Source organism: Fundulus heteroclitus, chromosome 21, assembly GCF_011125445.2.
Source record: "Fundulus heteroclitus isolate FHET01 chromosome 21, MU-UCD_Fhet_4.1, whole genome shotgun sequence".
Lineage (NCBI taxonomy): Eukaryota > Metazoa > Chordata > Actinopteri > Cyprinodontiformes > Fundulidae > Fundulus > Fundulus heteroclitus.
The window spans coordinates 40,127,523-40,141,040 of NC_046381.1; the positions used below are offsets into that span (position 1 = coordinate 40,127,523).

General features: G+C 40.1%; 1 protein-coding gene across 10 annotated transcripts in view; it reads right to left on the bottom strand.

Annotated features, from left to right (window-relative positions):
* The window catches only part of tnikb (TRAF2 and NCK interacting kinase b), a 78,406-nt gene that overhangs the window by 8,375 nt on the left and 56,513 nt on the right, over positions 1–13,518 (bottom strand). For 6 of the 10 annotated variants that reach the window (XM_036124935.1, XM_036124937.1, XM_036124943.1 and 3 more), the window contains 7 exons: positions 7,089–7,270; positions 6,847–6,961; positions 5,526–5,663; positions 2,396–2,504; positions 657–839; positions 433–576; positions 41–175 (listed from right to left, as the gene is read on the bottom strand). In XM_036124935.1, the coding sequence (XP_035980828.1) occupies positions 41–175; positions 433–576; positions 657–839; positions 2,396–2,504; positions 5,526–5,663; positions 6,847–6,961; positions 7,089–7,270 (1,006 nt within the window). Of the gene's footprint in view, positions 1–40; positions 176–432; positions 577–656; positions 840–2,395; positions 2,505–5,525; positions 5,664–6,846; positions 6,962–7,088; positions 7,271–10,748; positions 10,758–13,518 lie in introns of all 10 variants that reach the window. The other 4 variants (XM_036124938.1, XM_036124936.1, XM_036124934.1 and 1 more) reach the window with 1 other exon arrangement.

Below are 13,518 nucleotides of genomic sequence, written 5' to 3' on the forward strand. Positions count from 1 at the left end.
AACAAACAGTGTTTAATGTGTTTGTATGCTGACAACATACCGACTTTATAGTGCACACAGCCCTCCAGTTCCCCCACTGTGATCCAGCCCTGTTTCTTCTCCACCTCCGGGTCGTTGTGTAATATCCTGTTCCTCAGCCAGGACAGGTAGTAAACGCGCAGCTTGTTCTTCTTCCCTGCAGGTGAGGAAATTAGAGCCTTATTTTTTTTTTTTTTTTACTTATCTTTTGGAACTCTGCAGCTCTTCCAGAGTATATGCAACCACAATACCAAGAAGAGTCCTGGTAAAGTCGTCATTGTAGGAACTAGCAACATTCCTACCAGGTAAGGAAAGGATTGACGTGGGCATATCATGATCAACTGATGAATTATTGTCTGACGTCGTCTGTTAAAAACATATTTGATAGCTGAGGTTCAAGGCAGGTCAACCGACCTGAGATGGTGACCAGGACATTCAGTCCCTCCAGGACGTCCATCTGTTGGAAGCGCCTCCGATTGATCAGGTTGTAAACTTTGCCTTGGCCGCTGCGGTCCAGCAGCATCAGGCCGTTCTCCGTCCCCACCAGCAGATTCACTCCTGGAAAACACACAAAACCTGTGATTTCCTGCAGCCACACGGACATCTGAGTATCCGCGAGGCGTGCGCTGCCGTCTCACCCCAGAGAGCTGCGCAGAGGATCTCGGAGTTGAAGCGCTTCTTGTATTTCCGGATCTCGGGCGTGTCGCTGTGCGGTCGGATGTTGGTGGGGTTCACGTTGACCACCGAGATCTTCCTGGCCTCGTTCAGCCTCGCCTGCTCCTGCTCCTGCTCCTGTTTCAGCAGCTCGTCAGCAAACAGAGCTGCAGCACCGCAGACAAACCAAAGAAAGATGTCATCAGATGGAAACGTGTCTTCAGAGCTGCTTTCGTTCGTCTCTGTAGCTCTGCATTTTGATTGTTTTTCTTATCAATAAGACAACAACCTACAGTAATTTTGTGTAACTGTGACAAATACTATGTTAAAAAGTCTTTGTATTTAGAAGCCTTGGAACAAAAGCACCTTGTAAATTTATCTCTAACAGGTTTTTGGCTCTATTATAAGTTTATGGACCTAATTTGTAAAAGTCGGAATCAGCGACGCTCCAGTTCCCAAAGTGGGGAACCCCTGAACTGCATGGAGTTTGCATTTTCTCCCTGTGCATTCATCAGTCCTCTCCGGGTACTCCGGCTTCCTCCAACAGTTCAAAAAGATGAGTGCTAGGTTAACTGGTCTCTAAACCAGGGATGGACAACTTCCATGATAAAGAGGGCCACATTTTTTTCAGCACGACCATTGGAGGGCCACATGACCACGCACTTCAAATAGTTGGATATGAAAGACGCTACAAATTATTCTCAATAAGAACAAATTTTAGATGAATTTATATCTGTATGTTTACTGCACTAACATATAACTATTTTCTGCATATAAATGCATTTTAATATGTCCTTAAGCAAAAGACAAACCGTTTGCTTTAAAAAAAATTGCAAAAAAGAAATTTAAACTCCATATCAATGCATTCAGGAGCATGGGACATTTCAAATTTACAAGGAAAGAGGCATAAAACGGAACAGAACTTAACCCAAACAATAATGTGTCTATCCAGAAACAATGTGGGCTTTCTTACAATACTGAATGCTCTATAATTGTATTTCTGTTATTTTTTGAGTATGCACATCTGTTAGCTTTTTTCTCTGAAAAATCTAATGTCCCATGCTCCTGAATGCACCATTGCTTTCTGACGCTCGCAAATGCATCACACTGCTCTGTGAATGCGGTGCTGTGTAGCAAAAAAAAAAAAAAAAAAATCCCCATGTCCATACTTCTTCCCATTTTGTCTGAAAAATGTGACTTTCTCGGTCAAGTTTTCCCTTTATGCCATGGCCATGGCCAGGGCTCTTGACTTTCTTCCTCGCTGTTGCAAAGCGGCCCATGCCCGCTATTGTTTGGGTACGGCGCGCCCTCTATCGGTCAAAAGTATAATTACATTATTATTATTATTATTATTATTATTATTATTATTATTATAAAATTATTAGTGATCTATTCGCGGGCCGCACTGCGTGATGACGAGGGCCGTGTGCGGCCCCCGGGCCGCCAGTTGCCCATCCCTGCTCTAAACTGTCTCAGGTATGGCTGTGTGTGTCCACAGTGTGTCTGTGTTACCCTGTGAGGCACTGGTAAGATGTCCAGGGTTCTTCCTGCCTCTCACTCAATGATTACTGTATAAACAAACAGCCCGACATGAATAAACAGGTACAGACGACGATGGTTTCTCCTTGAGAAAATCTTGATGTGGGCCCAGTTGGCAGTGGGAAAATCTGCATCGTCTTCATGAAGGAGTTGAGGAAGAATCCGGTGGGATGGAGGGACGTACCTGCAGCAGAGTTTTTCTCGTCGTCTTCAGTCGGCGAGGTCCCGTAAACCCTCGGATCAACAAACGGCGTGAAGGAAGCCTTGGAGCCGCCGCTGCCTCCCATCCCGTACTGCAGAGCACAGAAACAGGCCTCATTATCCTCAAAATAAAGGAAACACAGGTTTGGATCTTTGACAGTTTTCCGACTGTTGTGTCACTGGAAGGAATACTAATGCTTCCTTTATTTAGTGAAAACTTGACAGAAACAGGGTGGGAACTTCCTGGTTCAGAGGCTGGAAAACTGAGAGATGGAGGGAAGGAAGGAAAGGATATGGACCATAATTAAACCAGACAAAGCAGGCAGGTAAACCTTATATGCACTGCAAAAAGGGAACTAAAAGATTTCAAATTTTCTTGAAATCAGTGCATTTTCCTTCCATCTGCCAATGGAGTAAGATTTTTGCACTTAAAATAGCAACAATTCATCTCCATCAACTTATTTCAAGTGCAGGGTGTCTAATTATCTTATTTTAGGGGTAAAATACTCATTCCATTGGCAAACAGTCTTATTTAGCTCCTCAAATCAAGGAAAAATACACTAATTTCAAGAAATTCTTTCTTACTTTTAGTTCCCTTTTTGCAGAGTGAAATTCATAATATGGTGCTTCAGTTCCTGTTACAGAGGACTGACTTTATTTAATGCATAAACCCTTTTTAAAGACTTGGCTCTCTAACATATGTACGTATCATGCAAATGTCTGCTGGTGGAATAAGGTTAACATCCTAATGTCAGCTGGAAGCATATAATCATGAAAGAAGAGGAAGATTATTACTATAACTGCCCCAGAAAACGTGTGAAACTGTGGTACAGGAGCTCCCTCTTGTGGCACACAGTGGAAATGTTGAAATGTTGTCTAATTTACAAGGATTATAAGCAACACATCCTAAACATACAAGCTGTTCACATCGTTTTATTGGGCGGTCAGTTGGGTTCAACCCAGCTCTGACTGAACGTGTAATGATGAAGTTTATTTAGCTGGAAGCTCCACCATGTTGGCTGCTAGGGACCTGGATGAGCCTCGTGGACAGATACCAGGAGCTCCACCTCTGACTCTACAGCCCTCAGTTAGCAGGTTAAAGCTTAAAGGTCATGACAGGATGGTTAGAAAAAGACTGAGCAGGTCTGGTCTGTGTGGGAGTGTTAGAGGAGGAAGTCTCTGCGCTCTACAAACAACCCGAGAGCATAACTTTGGCTTACAAAGCTGCATCTGAATGAAGTACACAACATCTGAAGCAAAGTTTCCTTCACACAGACGAGACTAAAGCTGACATACAGGACTGTCTCAGAAAATTAGAATATTGTGATAAAGTTCTTTATTTTCTGTAATGCAATTAAAAAACATGAAATGTCATACATTCTGGATTCATTACAAACCAACTGAAATATCGCAAGCCTTTTATTGTTTTAATATCGCCGATTATGGCTTACAGCTTAAGAAACCCAAATATCCTATCTCAAAATATTAGAATATGGTGAAAAAGTATACTAGTAGGCTCTTCAACTAATCACTTGAATCGTCTAATTAACTGGAAACACTGCAGGGTTTCCTGAGCCTTGAAAAACACTCAGCTTGGTTCAGTAAACTAAATCCCAAGTATGGTAGTGGTTAAGAGACGACATCAGATTCTCACAGTAACTGGTGTACTGACCATGGCATTACTGTCCTTGATTGGCCTGCCAATTCCCCTGACCTGAACCCCATAGAGAATTTGTGGGCTATTGTGAAGAAGAAGCTGAAAGACACCAGAGCCAACAATGCAAATGAGCTAAAGGCCGCTATTGAAGCATCCTGGGCATCCATAACACCTCAGCAATGCCACAGGCTGATTGCCTCCATGCCACGCCGCATTCATGCACTAATCTGTGCAAAAGGATTCACAACCAAGTACTGAGTGCATTAATGGACATTTTCAAATGTTTGATTTTGTTTTGCTGTTATAATTTTATTTTTTTTACTTTGTCTGAGGAAATATTCTAATATTTTGAGATAGGATTTTTGAGTTTTCTTCAGCTGTACGCCATAATCAGCGATATTAAAACAATAAAAGGCTTGCGATATTACAGTTGATTTGTAATGAATCCAGAATGTATGACATTTCATGTTTTTTTATTGCATTACAGAAAATAAAGAACTTTATCACAATATTCTAATTTTCTGAGACAGTCCTGTATATGGCCCTAAAGCCCAGATTTCTGTTTGGAGGAAACCAAACGCAGCATATCAGAAACACCAGCTGCAGAGCACGGTGGTGGAGGGGTGATAATGAGGGCTTGTGCTGCAGCCACAGAACCTGGGCTCCTTGCAGATGTTGAGTCAATTAAAGGAATTTATTGCCCATTGGGTCCTGAACCCAACTTTTAAGTAGGTTCAATTTAATTTTATACTCTTGTTCTAGCTTTAGCTTCTTTCTGTTGTCTTCAATCCTGATTTAGACAGCGAGGGGAAGATCTGTCTGTTTTTGGGGAACCAGAACGATGATGAATGGATAACAGCATGCAACTGCAAAAACAGAACTAAAAGTAAGTGAAATTTTCTTGAAATCATTGTAATTTTCCTTGATTAGAGCAGGTAAATAAGACTATTTGCCAATGGAATAAGATTTTTGCACTTTAAAATAGGAACAATTCATCTCCATCGTCTTATTCCCAGTGCAGGATGTCTAATTATGTAATTTTAGAGATGAATTGTTGCTATTTTAAGTGCAAAAATCTCATTCTATTGGCAAATAGTCTTATGTACCTGGTCAAATAAACTCATTTGAAGAAATTTTTACTTATTTTTAGTTCCCTTTTTGCAGTGTAAAATCTCATTGGACAGAGAAACGTTATAACCAGAAATTTTAAATTTAATTCAATTAGTTTGACCGAACCTTTCCTTCGAAGAGCAGATTATTCTTTAATAGTTGTCAGAGATGTTTTAAAGTCTGAAGCCTGAGCTCACAGTGGAGAGGCTGCAGGTAGCAGACACAGCGGCGCTGGTGGAGGGGGTCTGTGGGCAGGTGATGAGGTGGGGGGGGGGGGGGGGGCAGCTTGTCAGGACCAGACGGGGGGACGGAGGTTTTTCAGGGGGCCGGGATCTGCTCCACCTACTTGGACCCCAGAGGCGTGACCCAGAGGGGAGGCGCTTTGTTGCACCAAATCTGGGAGGTTGGTGTTGCCAAGGAACGGATTACCGCTGCCACGGAAACCGTTGCTGGGGGCAGAGCTCCGCCTCCGTCCCCTAAACCTCTGCAAGAAGAGAAGAGAAGGTGGGGGGGGCGTGGCCCCTGAGCAGCGAGGCGACTGACAGGTGAGCCTGTGGGCTTGTTTAAGGAGGCGGGTGGGAACGATGCTGCTGGAGGCCCAACGTAAAAAACAAAACACGAGTTTCTGCATCCACAGTTTGACTTTAGGCCAATCAAACACACCCAGACTTCTGTCGCTTTTCTTTTAAATATCAACATTCAACACAAAAATTATAACTAGAGTGGCTCATGTTACTCTCAGCTACCTTTATAGTTTTACTGCTATAGGCTTAGGTTACTGAAGTATATCAGGATCTAATTTTCTCACTCTATTGAGTTCTACTGTTCTTCAATTATGCATTATGTGTTGTCATTTCTGCTTTAACTTTCTGTTCTCTCTCTTTTCTCTTCATAGTAGGTACACCTGCTCTGGCGTTCTGTTAACTGTGACATCATCCAGAGAAGACGGCTCACCCGCTACTACCATCTAATGTAGAACAGATTACTAGATCAATGTGTGCTTCTGTGCTTTTTTGTTTCTCTTGTTGTGTCTCTGTTCTGTCTTCTGTAACCCCAGTCGGTCGAGGCAGATGACCGTTCATACTGAGCCCGGTTCTGCCGGAGGTTTTTTTTTTCCCGTTAATGGGTGGTTTTTCTTCCCACTGTCGCTTCATGCTTGCTCAGTATGAGGGATTGCAGCAAAGCCATGTACAATGCAGATGACTCTTCCTGTGGCTCTACGGTTCCCCAGGAGTGAATGCTGCTTGTCGGGACTTTGATGCAATCAACTGGTTCCCTTATATAGGACATTTTTGACCAATCTGTATAATCTGACCCAATCTGTATAATATGATTGAACTTGACTTTGTAAAGTGCCTTGAGATGACATGTTTCATGATTTGGCGCTATATAAATAAAATTGAATTGAATTGAATTGAATTGAACATTCAGAGCTGAGTTTTGACCTCAGTTTAATTTCATGTTGTATTAACTTCACCAGAAGTCTGTTTTTAGTTGGTATTTATCACCCAGGAGTCTCTGGTAAAACAGCTGCCGTGTCTCAGCAGCGACTAAACGAGGCCAAACTTCGCTCCGCCTGGTGTTTTTTCACCTGCACTACAGACCCGGACCCAGACGGGAGCAGTAACGGTGTTTTATGCTGAGTCAGCAGTGGACGGCGGACTCACCTCTCGCATCATGAGCGTGCTGTCCTCTGAGCTGTCTCCGTACGCGTCTCCGAGGCTGTCGTTGTGACCGCCCATCACGCCGAACGACTCGTTGGTGCTCTGACTTGATGGAGGCCTGGAAGCAAAAACTACTTTTAGTTGTATTCTTTTTGTTGAAATACCTGTTTCAGCTCTGTTCATTTGATCCAAGCATTAAGATTTAAAACTAAAGGAGGGGATCTGAAACTACTGAAACTACTCACATAATGCGCGGTATATCGCTGACGGCCACCGATCCGTCGTTAGAGTGGCCCTCTCCCTCCTCATCCTCACTGCTGTGGGACTCCTCGCTAGATGAAGAGTAGTCCGTGACTTTGACAGGCGGGCGGCTGGTCTCCTCTCCCTGCCGCAGCTCCCTCAGCTCTTTGGCCAGAGCAGTCAGGTCCTGCGGGACGAGGGTTCAACTCTCACTGATTCTGTTCTGTCTGTTCGCTCAGGCAGTGATGTAGCAGGTAAACGACGAGAATTAAGCTCCCATAAAATACCGTGGCTTTGCACATTTGATGCAAGGACACCTCACTGCAAAACCAGAGCAGCTAATTTCACATCCACACCAAGCTGATTAATAAACTGATGGAAAACTGGTCTGTAAAAACCTTTTACATCTGTGAGTGCAGTTTTATAAACATCAACAGGTAGATCAGGTGCTTTTAGAGACTCACTGTGTCTCTGGCTGCAGCTGCTAGAACAACAAGTAAAGCTGGAATGCAGTTAGTTGTACTGCCTGTAATTTCCAGGAATTAACATCCTACTTTTATAAAACCTACAGGTTATTTTACCCAGGTCACTCTCCAGAGAGTTATTTTCTCAGATTTACAGGTGACTGTCCTGAGTTTACAGGTTACTTCTCAGAATTTACACAGAGCTTTGTGTAAATCCCTGGAAAGTAACATCTAAATATTTGGACTTCAAACATAGAAATTAAGCTGTAAGGTTAAAAAAAACCTGATAAGTCCCGAAAACGGTAAAGTGCAAGTTTAAGAAAGTTACACACAGATTCGGTGCAGTAACCTGTAAGTATTGGAAAGTAACCCTTAATTGATTTGTGATAACAGAGAAACCATTCTGCAAATGAACCTTCAAATTAAATGAAAGGAGGTTATAATTTCCAGGATATTAACCTTTGCATTCTGGAAAGTGACATTTCAAATCATAGAAAGCAACATCTAAATCCCTAGAAAATAATCTGTGAGATTTAAAAATGATAACAAATAAAACCCAGATAACTTGAGCAAAGTATGTTTATGTTTAAGAAGGTAACATGCACGTTTATGAAACTAACCTATAGGTTCCCCATGAGTTCCATAAAATAATTCAGCAAATTAACCTTTAATTTCCATTAAAGAAACTTGAAGGTCCGGTAAAAGTAACCTTACATTCCAGGTAAGTTTGAGAAAGTAATTTTTAAGTTGCCAGAAAGTAGCTCAGAATGCAAACTCTAAGGTTTTAAAACCTTAGAGTTTGAATACCTGGCAGGTTCCTCATAAGTTCAGGAAAGTAACCTGTCAGTCCTGAATGGGTTCAAGAAAATTTTTCTGAAAAATAGCCTTTAAAGTTTATGAAAAACGTTTGTAAACTACAGGAAATCAACCTTTGCATTCCAGGTAAGTTTTAGAAAGCAGCCTTTAGGTTCCGGGACACCAATCTAAAAACAAATATCAGAAAAGTTCTGGAAAGTAATGTGTAGGAAAGTAGAATATAAGTTCAGAAAAGAAAAAGTAACCTGTAAACTAACTTTCAGGTTATGGGAAAGTAACCGTAGCATTTCAGTGTCAAGTTCTGGAAAGAAATATTAAGATTCCTGAAAAATAACATGTAGGTTTTTAAAATAAGTCCCGAGGAAATTAAAATAAAATCAGATAGGTTCGGCAAAATAATACGAGATTTAAGGAGGAAACCCTTATGTTTTGGAAAGTAAGCTGTCAGAAAATTATTCTGCAACTTTAAAGTCCCTGAAAGCATCGAGTAATTTCCAAAAAGTAATCTTTAAATTGTAGATAAAGCAACCAGTGAGTTCAGTGAAACTAACCTGTAAATTTGGGTTAAAGCAGATTGTAATAATAGCGCTACGCACCGAAATCAAAGGAAATATTTGGTTGTAAAGACATTTCTGTAAGAAGAAACCTGTCGGTTCAGGCTGAGCAATCCAGCAGGCAGAAGAGCACAGAAACATGACAGATCTGGGATCACCATGCAGGTTGTTAGTTTACATTTCAGCCAGCGGTCTCTGTCATGAGGAGGAGGGCAGCGAGCAGGAAGAGGAAGCAGAGACACGAGGGGAGTCGAACTACAGACATTCACCATGCCTCCATGTTACAGGTTACAGCTCAGATAACCTCCAGGTAGCATTTCACATCCAGCAGCCACAGAGAAATCAACTGAGATGCAACGACCGTCTCATAGTGTGATGAGTCTGTCGCCATGTTGCAGCAGGATTTAGATCATTCAGCAGATGCTCAATTTCTTCTAAAATATAACCAGAAATTTAATAAAGCAGCAGGCTTTATTAAATTATCTAAATGCCCTGAACCTAACATCTTTGAGTGAAAACTTTGTCCTAAAACCTGGGTTAAATAAAGGGAATTGTAAATATCTCAGTAAATTGGTATATACAGTGTAAATATGCAAACAACAAAAAACAAACACCAGAATGGCAAAATAAAAATTACAATTTCCTTATTGAAACATATCTTAATATGTTTTAAACCATTTTATGAATCTAAATCGACTGAAAAAAAAGACTGAAATCAAGCAGTGCAATAAAACGTTACAGAAAATGTAAATTACTATATGCAATAGAATTATGGTTAATATTTCATAAAAAATGTTTTTAACTTTTTATTATTTAGTCTGTTTTATTTTATAATAAAATGTATTGCAACGTTTGGTGAAAACCAAAAAGCCATATGCTATTTATTTTCCTTAGACTTCTTATTGTTTAATCAATTATTAATTTTGACATATTAGCTCCCAGAAAATGTATTATGTAGAATTTTCTTATTTCTTTACATTATCTCTACTTAATAATCCAATTTGTAAAAATTACAGAAAAAACGTTTAAAATGACCATGAATAATAAAAAAATCAGGTAGAAACTAAAATCTTAAATCCTGCAAAATGCTAATTATGATGAAAAAATTATAAGAATGAAAATCCATTTTTTTTGTTAACCGTAAACACAAATTAATAAGTTAATCCATACATAATTGACAAGGAAGGAGTTTGTGTGACCTTCATTTATATAACAGCTGAATTAAACCAATCTAATTTAATAGTCCATTTTTTATATTAACTTAATTTACTTAAACATATTAGCATTAAAACTGGATTAAATTGAAAGTAATTTAATAAAGAAATGAAAATAAATTGGATTTTATGTAACTGAATTTTGGAAAACTACAGCAAACATGCTTAAATCAGAGACTTTCGAGAATTTGCAGAGGCATACGGCAAAACAAGATTAATTATATTCTTAAAAGCAAAATTAATAACCTAACCTTAATAATTATTGTTTTTGTAAAAGAAAGGAAACAAACAAATAAGTTATAGAAATGCAGGCATCAAAAACTAGATTTTATATTTTTCCCCAGATTCCTTATGATTCACATCTGGATTTTAAATGAAATACGTGTGAATGTCTTAACGAACATCTCAATAACGAGGTTAACAGATGTAACCATAATGAGAACGCCTGGAGCAACATGGCGGTCGAACCGACACATCATCACAGCAGAAAAACAGAAGCAACCAGAGAAATATCCGGTCTTTCACAGCAGGGATGCTGAGAGGCAGGAGGTGGACGAAGTGGGGGAGACTTTGGTGAGGTGGGGGGGGGGGGGGGGGGGGGGGGTGAGTAATCTTACCAACTCCTCCTGATGAGAAAGAGAAGAGAGGAAGGGTAAAATGGAGGAAGAGAGAGAGAGAGAGAAAGTGTGACCGTGAAAATGAACCATGGCAGCAGAGGTGAATAAAGTGGCGTTTCCACCGAGGGAGACGACAGGAAGTCACGACTGGTACGGCGTCTGATCAGAGGTCGACTTCCTGTCTGACGAAACCTGAAAATAGTTCAGCAGCATCACTTCCCAGGGGAAGGGACGGAAGAAGAAGAAGGTATAACTGGGTGAAAAGCTGGAAGACACCGCCGGGTTCTCCTGTTGGCTCTAAATGCGCCGTGTTCTCGTGTCAGTGATAAAAAGGCAGAATGTTCTCAAAGCACGAGTGGCTTTTATCCAGCAGTAATTTGACAGGAGAGAGAAATAATATATAATAATATATTATTATATTACTAGAGAGAAACCCGGGACAACCGCGCAATGCGTCTGCTGTTAAACCCAGGAAAATTAACGGTAGGACGTTGATTTAATACTGTTAAAATTTCACCACACATGGGAGGATAGGATATTTTTAGGAAATTAAAGTAACTTTTTTTTTTTAATTAATCTGCGTTTGGTAATTTGGATGGAAAGTCCCCTGAGTGGACAGCTAGCTCCAGCCCAGGGGCCCAGATCCTCCTATTTCCGGCCCTGCACCAGGTTACGCAGTGTTATCTTCTAAAACATTACATCATTACGTTGAATAAGAAGCAATAGGAAAGAATTCACAACACTAAATGATCTAAAACAATATGATATAATATAAACGTCTGATTGTAATTGATCCAAGACACGGGTAACACATTTTAAATGTACAGCTACACCAAAAAAAAAAATCTTATTTGCGTGAAATATACAGTTAAACTCCTAAGCAAATTACCTTAATTTGTTTGATTAAAATGTTTTTTTTAAATGAAATGATAATCATCTTAAAGTTAAACATTAGAGAATATCAGCTGCTAACTGAACTGTTTGTTAGAGTAAACTGTTTATGAATGTCTGAGTTTAATTTAAAGTAAAATGCTCTGATGGTTTAGCTCTCACGTATTTTCTAAATGTGCGATATTTTAGTGCATCAACACAGGCTGCTGGTCTATTTTATAAAGGTAGGATGCTCTAATTAGGGGTTTTACGACATGCGTGACTCTAAGGGTGAAATGTTGTTCATCATTAAGTGTTAAAACTACACAGAAGTGCTAAACTGCAGCTTAAACCCCTTCAGAGATTTATTAAGGTTATATTTAACACTAACAAACCGTTACGCATCTAAACCCAATGAAGGGGAAGCAGGGAGAGAGAAAAAGAGCTTTGGCTAAATTCATAAAGAACTAGCCCAGGTTTTTAAATATAAATACAATAAAAAATGCAGGTTTAAGCAGCTTTAAAGTTTTGTTTTCCTTTATTCTAAAACCTAAAGAGAGAGAAAAAAATTAGTTCTTTAAAAGTGAAAACTAATTTTCCACAGTGGCTGTTTTTGTAACTTTTAAAACTTCATGTAATAGTTGTGGCCCTTATTTTAATTATCTGAGCTGAGCTCTGTGAAAAGAGAACTTAAAATAAGTAACATTGGCAGATAATCTTATTTACCTGCTCAAATCAAGGACAAATGCACTAATTTCAAGAAAGTTTGACTTATTTTTAGTTCCGTTTTTGTAATGTGTTCGTTAAAAACTGCTGAATATCTGTGGGCCAACTACAGATTCTCAGCTAGCTTCATAGCTAGAGATCAGGCTCCTCCTTTAAAATTCTCCTTCTAACGTATAAAGCCCTTAATAATCAAGCTCCATCATATATCAGAGCTCTGATTACCCCGTATGTTCCTAACAGAGCACTTCGCTCTCAGACTGCAGGTCTGCTGGTGGTTCCTAGAGTCTCTAAAAGTAGAATGGGAGGCAGATCCTTTAGCTATCAGGCTCCTCTCCTGTGGAACCAACTCCCAGTTTTGGTCCGTGAGGCAGACACCCCGTCTACTTTTTGGACTAATCTTAAAACTTTCCTTTGTGACAAAGCTTATAGTTAGAGTGGCTCATGTTACCCTGAGCTATCTCTATAGTTATGCTGCTATAGGCTTAGGCTGCTGGAGGACATCAGGGTCTATTTCTCTCTCTCTGCTGAGTTCTCCTACTGCTCTCCAATCTGCATTGTTTGTTGTTATTTCAGCTTTTAACATTTTGTTCTCTGTCATTTTTCTCTTCATAGAAGGTACACCTGGTCTGGCGTTCTGTTAGCTGTGACATCATCAGGGAAGACAGATCATCCTCTATTACCATCTAACATAGAAAGTACTCCTGGGTCAATGTGAGCTTCTGTGCTTTCTGTGTCTCTGCTCTGTCTTCTGTAACCCCAGTCGGTCGAGGCAGATGAGCGTTCACACTGAGCCTGGTTCTGCTGGAGGTTTTTCCTTCCCGTTAATGGGTGGTTTTTCTTCCCACTGTCGCTTCATGCTTGCTCAGTATGAGGGATTGCAGCAAAGCCATCAACAATGCAGACGACTGTCCACTGTGGCTCTACGCTTCTTCAGGAGGAGTGAATGCTGCTTGTCGGGACTTTGATGCAATCAACTGGTTTCCTTATATAGGACATTTTTGACCAATCTGTATAATCTGACCCAATTTGTATAATCTGACTGATTTTGACTTTGTAAAGTGACTTGAGATGACATGTTTCATGAATTGGCGCTATATAAATAACATTGAATTGAATTTACCATGAAAGGCAACTTTATAAATGCCAAATACTTTGTTTTTATCAACATTTTGCC